This window comes from Limulus polyphemus, unplaced genomic scaffold (genome assembly GCF_000517525.1).
Source record: "Limulus polyphemus unplaced genomic scaffold, Limulus_polyphemus-2.1.2 Scaffold618, whole genome shotgun sequence".
Lineage (NCBI taxonomy): Eukaryota > Metazoa > Arthropoda > Merostomata > Xiphosura > Limulidae > Limulus > Limulus polyphemus.
Window position 1 is genome coordinate 224,090 of NW_013666228.1, and position 7,955 is coordinate 232,044.

The 7,955-nt window shown below is 28.1% G+C and overlaps 1 protein-coding gene across 4 annotated transcripts in view; it reads right to left on the minus strand.

Annotated features, from left to right (window-relative positions):
• The window catches only part of LOC106459500 (glucosamine-6-phosphate isomerase 1), a 28,561-nt gene that overhangs the window by 14,870 nt on the left and 5,736 nt on the right, over positions 1-7,955 (minus strand). For 3 of the 4 annotated variants that reach the window (XM_013919127.2, XM_013919126.2, XM_022386000.1), the window contains exon 2: positions 956-1,100. In XM_013919127.2, the coding sequence (XP_013774581.1) occupies positions 956-1,079 (124 nt within the window). In that variant the 5' untranslated portion in view covers positions 1,080-1,100. Of the gene's footprint in view, positions 1-955; positions 1,101-4,837; positions 4,971-7,955 lie in introns of those variants that run through there. The other variant, XM_022385999.1, reaches the window with a different exon arrangement.

Sequence of the window (7,955 nt, forward strand, 5' to 3'; positions counted from 1 at the left end):
CCGACGAGAGCACTACACACTACCTCACTCAATGGCTGCTTGCCAACAACTGACACAATCAACAAGCGGGAAAAAATTCACGCATGCGCACGAAGGTTCAAGGTCGGCTCACGCAAGCGCGCTTGATTCAAATCCATCAGGTTATCGAAAAAAAAAATAAGATCAGATACTTTTCTCACAGGCCTCGTATATGTGTGTGTATACATGATCTTCTACCTGATTTAACTTTGTTATATCAATTTTATATAAATTACACAAAAATAATGTAACAGATTTGTATAAACTATAATATATCTACATATAAATACTCTGATTCCAACTATCCAGTTAAATATGCTGTTTTGGGTGTGCTGAGCAAAGTATAAACTATACATACATGTTTGTGTACATATGTGGTTTGGTTTAAATCCATCTTTAAGTATTTTTTAGCGCAATATTGTTTTGATTTAATATGACAAAAGCTTGTGAATAAAGTAGGAATTACTCATGTTTAAGAAAAATATGATTTCACATGAAAAGAGTAAAAAGCGACTTATTTGTGGGAAGTACTGAGATCTTCTTCTGACTGATAGTCTGGAGTTTGTTTTAATTCATCAATACCAACCTCTAATAATGTTTCTTCTCTGGACTTGAAAGCAGATATACAATCACAAAACACTCCTTAAAAACATGCTTATTTTTGTCAACATAACTTTAAATTTCTCTGCAAACTTCTACAGAGATCAAATACTTCAAGAATCTCTCTTTATATAACCATTTAATTATCAAAATATTTGTGAGTATACAAATCATCAATTCATTTGTTGTTTTAATAAGTCCAATGACAAACAGGAACTCTGAAAACAATTTTTGCTTTTGCATAACTGCTATCTTTGTCTGTAAATATTCTAAAACTTTTGAATATTAGCAAAAGAAAGAGAAAATTTAATAACTGTTTATATGAAAATGACTACACCTGTTGGTAAACCAAGAGTGAAATAGCGATTTGGTCCTGGTTTGAAATCATGGATCTTCTTACGGATGTACTTGGCATTCCAGATACTGACTTCATCTGAGTTGTCAAGGATTACTAACCTCATGTTCGTATGGTTTTACAATCCCTGCAATATATAATGAGGGAACTAATAACTGCAAATGCAATGTTTACTTATAAAAACTGGGGTTTCATTAGTGTAAATAAGTAAAAACAAAACATGCTTCATCCTAGAATTATCTAATTTTGCTACATAAAGGTGAAAGAAATCTAATGAATATTATTATGTTTAAAGGCTGCATGGAGGAGTCTAAAGGAATCCATAGATGTTTGTAATATTCTTTTGTAGTTTCTTTGATTAAATGATGTAAAGTAAAAGATCAAAATTATGCTTCTAAATTATTTCCATATAATTTTTGATTTAATTATGTTCATTCCTATACTTCTAAGGTGATGCAAGACTTTTGCCCATTGCTGTAGATATTAACAAAACATGACAACTAAATAAATTTTCAATATGTTGGAGGGGTTAAAAAAATATTAATGTTAAAGCAGTGCATTAAACACAGACTGAAAACATTTTATACTATGGGAATAGTTATAAGGACAAAGCCAAAAAATTAACTTTGAATTCTCTTAAGAACCTTATGAAATTACTAATTATCTCTCCTAAACGTAAGTTGTTTTAATGACAGTATTTCAAATAACAGGTAATTTAAAGTATTACTTTGTCAGTGGTATGAATTATTACTTTAAATATGTCACATCTACAGTGTATTAGCACTTAGCTTCGTCTGTTATAATACATAAAAGTAAATGGTTCAGGATACATGTCCAACAAGTTTTTCAAAAAACAAACAAACAGATTCACAAGATCAGTAATTAGGCAAGATCTTACTGTAAAACTCAAAACATATGACTGTTTTGTAGCACAACTAAGTACAATTTCATTATCTGTTTGTCATAAATCTGCACATACGCATGTTTGTAATAAAAAACTCATTATCTAAATTAGAAAATTTACAATTGTTTCAAACTGAAAATATTTCAAATCATCAACAGATTCAAAGGTTTGTTTTTAATGTAAATATTTATTGCATTAATTATTTCAATAACATGGCATGAAACTTGATTACTGGTATAAAGTGTAGAGGTTAAACTTGCATCATTGAAAATATTGGTTAGTTCGTCACAAACAGAACAATGTGATCAAATTGGTCAAATTGTTTGTGTAGCTTTAAAATTTAAACATTTCTGTAAATTTTTTATCACTGGTAGGTAGCCATTTCAATTTTGCACACTTGTTATTATCAGTTACTGCAGTTTCTTTTTTGTTGTAATAGTCTATTTTACAATTAATTCAGCTACTATTTTATCATTTTTGGTAATTAATGTCAAAATTATCTTAACCTACTGTCTTTCTTGCAGTAGTGTAATTTTGTAGAGAACACAAAAGAGACTCAGAAACTGGAGATTCAATTATTTCAAATTTACAAATACATATACTTCTGTCATAAATCTGACAATTAGTTGAGTGTTATGGAAATTTACAAATATATATACTTCTGTCACAAATCTGACAATTAGTTGAGTGTTATGGAAATTTACAAATATATATACTTCTGTCACAAAATCTGACAATTAGTTGAGTGTTACAGAAATTTACAAATATACATATATATACTTCTGTCATAAATCTGACAATTAGTTGAGTGTTACGGAAATTTACAAATATATATACTTCTGTCATAAATCTGACAATTGGTTGAGTGTTAGATAAATTTACAAATATATATACTTCTGTCATAAATCTGACAATTAGTTGAGTGTTACGGAAATTTACAAATATATATATATCTATCATAAATCTGACATTTAATTGAGTTACAGAAATTTACAAATATATATACTTCTGCCATAAATCTGGCAATTACTTGAGTTATGGAAATTTACAAATATATATATATATACTTCTATCATAAATCTGACAATTAGTTGAGTGTTAGATAAATTTACAAATACATATACTTCTGTCATAAATCTGACAATTAGTTGAGTGTTACGGAAATTTACAAATATATATACTTCTATCATAAATCTGACATTTAATTGAGTTACGGAAATTTACAAATATATATACTTCTGTCATAAATCTGGCAATTACTTGAGTTAAGGAAATTTACAAATATATATACTTCTGTCATAAATCTGACAATTAGTTGAGTGTTACGGAAATTTACAAATATATATACTTCTATCATAAATCTGACATTTAATTGAGTTATGGAAAATTACAAATATATATACTTCTGTCATAAATCTGACAATTAGTTGAGTGTTACAGAAATTTACAAATATATATACTTCTATCATAAATCTGACAATTAGTTGAGTGTTACAGAAATTTACAAATACATATACTTCTGTCATAAATCTGACAATTAGTTGAGTGTTATGGAAATTTACAAATATATATATATATATATATACACTTCTGTCATAAATCTGACAACTGGTTGAGTGTTAGATAAATTTACAAATATATATATATATATATATACTTCTGTCACAAATCTGACAATTAGTTGAGTGTTACATAAATTTACAAATACATATATATATACTTCTGTCACAAATCTGACAATTAGTTGAGTGTTATGGAAATTTACAAATATATATACTTCTATCATAAAACTGACAATTAGTTGAGTGTTATGGAAATTTACAAATATATATACTTCTGTCATAAATCTGACAATTAGTTGAGTGTTATGGAAATTTACAAATACATATACTTCTATCATAAAACTGACAATTAGTTGAGTGTTATGGAAATTTACAAATATATATACTTCTATCATAAATCTGACAATTAGTTGAGTGTTATGGAAATTTACAAATACATATACTTCTGTCATAAATCTGACAATTAATTGTGTGTTATGTAAATTTTTAAACAGTTTGGAGGAATGACATATTTAGCCTTTAGCTACATGTGTACTATAGAGCTCTTAATAACTGATGCACTGACAAGATTGCAAACTACATCATGTTCGTGTTTTGTAAAGGTCTCAGTAACAGTGTTAGCCATTATCTGAGAAACACTGTTAACCATTAACTGAGAGACACTTTTAGCCATTATCTGAGAGACACATTTAGCCATTATTTGAGAGACACTATTAGCCATTATCTGAGACACACTATTAGCAATTATCTGAGACACACTATTAGCAATTATTTGAGACACACTGTTAGTCATTATCTGAGAGACTGTGACAATGTTGTTATTTTGTATATCTCAATTATTAATCTAAATATTCATAAAAGTTGTTATATGAAAAAAACACTCATTAGGGAAACAAGCAATGAAACAAGTTCTTTTTGTTTTTTAACCATTGCTCTTTAGGATTCATTTACCATAAAATGTTCAGAGTGATTGCAATAGTGGACAGTCAAAGGTTGCTAAATAAATTTATTTATATTTTAATAATTTTATGAAAAAATACCCCCCCCCAAAAAAAACCACTTACACAGATCTGTTTGAATGCTAAGCTTTTAAAGAATGAAAATCATGCTATACTAGTACATTTCATAATTATTTCTCTAATATTGTAACTTCATACTTGTATTAAAAATACAATAAATTCACTTTTAAATGCCAAAAATAAAAATAAGTACAAAATATAAAAAAATTACCTTATCAACCAAATTTAGTTATTTATCAATAGAATTTAATGATTTACATATTTTATGATCTACACATATTCTTTTGAATAAATATAAAACCAACACACTATTCATGTATAATTTAAAACATTTTAAATTCATTTATTAATGAAAATATCAATTACATTAGCACTTTACCTTTATAGAATTATACAAGTCAATGAAAAATTATATGTTGTTGGAAATATAATTCATTTGCAAAGTATTACATTTCACATCTAGAATACTACGCGCATATCTTTTATCAAAATCCACTCTTTCTTCTTTTTTTAATAGATACACATTTTATCAGTTTCTTAACAGGGGCAAAGGTTTACAAAATCCAAAGCCCTTAAGAAAAGGCAGGAAATTACAACACCTTATATCCTTAAGTATTATTTGTGTAATGATGTGTACATATGTATTTTGCATTTGAAAGCAGCTAAAAAAAAATGTTTGATTGTTAAACATTGTAATCTGATTGCTAACCAAGTATATGTAAAATACTAAAAAATTCTCCTATTTACCATTGCCACTGAATTTTATGTTTTGTAAGTAAAACTATTACAAATTGAAATGAATCTTGCTTAACTTTATACTCCAGAACGAACAACATGAGTAATATGGTTGGTTCTGGTAATGTTATGAGTGACTGTTTAAGTGGTATGATTTAGCATTGTGTTAGTGTTTGAGAAACATCTCCCAGGCTCTTTTTTAAGGTCAAGTACACTATAAATAATAGTGTAATAATAATAATTTTTAATACAACTTGTGAAGTTTTTACAACTGTGCCATAATGTAAAGTACAGTAAACACATTAACTGTATTCTTTGTAAAAAACCAAAATGTCAATCAACTTCAGGTTTGGTTTTTTTTAAGAGCAAATCTTGAAAAAATATTAACTTAAACTATAATGCATTTCACTGTAACCTACTTTTCAATATAATAAGATGTAACTTTTATAAACCAGGGTCAATCCATTACTATTATTATAGCCATTATTACAAACTAAGCTAGCATTACTTAGGTACTTATGGTAAGAATGTGATCTCGATCGTTATCAGCACAAGACCCCCCCCCCAGAACATTTTGCATCCTAACTGGAATTAATTAGTAAATTGTACAAATATTTGGCAGATTACTTGTAATTATAGTAAGTGCAAAGCATTACATTTGAGTTATCATAACTTCGATTACAAATTCTATACAGATGGGAAACTGCTCAATACTGTGACTGAAGATAAAGATCTTAGCATACAATAGGATGACAGGAAACTATTTAATGTTGGGAAAAGATGTTTTTATTATGAATCTGACACAAGCCCTTAGTGGTGAAAAGAGATGTTAATATTGTGAAAAATTATGTAAATTAGCTAGTCACATGAGATGTAAACTCATGGTCTAACCACTAAAAGAAAATGCTTTCCTTGATCTTGAAAATGAAGTAGTTCACAAGATATAAGTAATATGAATTATTATTGATTGTTACTCGATATTGTTATTGATCTTGAAATTATTTAATTTTGGAATATGTTGTTTTTTCAGAATTAAGTTTTATTCTTCTTCTGGTTCTTTTTCCAAATTCCTTTACTGATTGAAATTAATAACACTGATCATTTATGCAGTATTGTTCATTAACATTTGTATTAAGTCCTGGCCAGGCATGTATTTGTTAGCTGGTTTTTTGTGTAAGATATAAAAATTTGTAATACAATTGTTTGAAAGCTTTGTTTTGGATTTCTGTAGTTGTTAAAGCTTAATTTTTTTTTTTTCAACCCTGGTTTGTTTTAGTCCATTACACTGTACCTTTACGTCTATATATTATATTAAGAATAGTGAGTTTGTGATGGTAGACTATTTAAAAAGTTTCTTTTAATATCTGTATTTCAAATTCAAATACAGTATTTTAGATGTTTTGAAAGTATTACTTTCCAGCTTATATCACTCACAATTAACTGGGACTGGGTTTTAGTGAATTTTACTTTGCTACTTGTCAGACGATCTTAGTTATCCATGTAGGAAACCCTTGTAGAGAATTAGTAAAATGTTTTTCATATATCAATTTAATTTCTTTTGTAAAAAGGGCTTTATAATAGTTAACTCAGTAGAAGATAATTTATAAAATAAACATTACATAGCTAGCTTACTTTAGTTTGACATCTGTATAATACTGTAGCAATCTAAACAAAATGTTGCTACATCCAGAGTCAAACAAAAACAATTTACAAAACTATAACAACATAAATCCAAAATAATTCTTTCAAACAACTTTCATTATTTCCAAAAATTCATTAGTAAACTTGTACCTGGCCAGGACTACATATAAATGTTAATGAAAAATACAACATAAATATCAATGTTATTATTTTCAATAAATATCAAAGGAATTAAGAAAGGATTGAGAAGAAAAAATCTAATTCACCAGAGAATAACACAGTGTTACAAAATTATACCACTTCTCAATATCAAGAATAATAATGAGCAAAAATTCTTTCTAACTATGTCTCTTGAAATAATTCATTTTCGAGATCAAGGAAGGTTAATAAATTTAGAGGTTAGACCACAAGATTACATCTCATGTGACTAGCTGTTACCATAAATCTACATAATCTTTCACAACATTATTATATGTATGTCACCACTTGGGAAAACCTGTGTCAGTTTCATAATATGTCCATACATACTTAAAATCAACATGCTCTAGACAGAAGGCGAGTTAGTGCTTCAATATAACTAAAAATTCATAGTTGAACTAAACAGTAGAAGGAATAATAAAAGAACAGTAAACAAACCTATAACAAAATAAAAGTAGAATTCTCTATCTCACAATACATCTGGCTCAAAAGTGTAAAATGTGAGCTTTTAAAAAACTTCCAAGATAAAATACTGTTACGTCTCTGTTCGTTTGTTAATTTCCCATAAAGATTATTTCAGAAGAACTTCAGCGATACAAGTCCTTTCTTAAATAAAACTAGTTTATTCTTTCTCAATACAACTTTGCAATACACTTAATTTCTACAGTCCCTTTAACTTAAACATACGCAATAATTCACAACGATTCACGCACTTTACTTACGACTTGACTCTATTATCTGTCTCCCTATCTCTCTGTCTGCTATCCAATTAATTATCTCGCTTTATTTGCCACGCTTATATACAAGAATAGAGGGCATCTAGAATGCACTCGCCTCTTAATGAACCTTCTAGACACTTATAACGTGTTACCAGCATCACGTGACCTCCGCTGTCGTAACACTGCCCCCTTCCTTAGTATTGT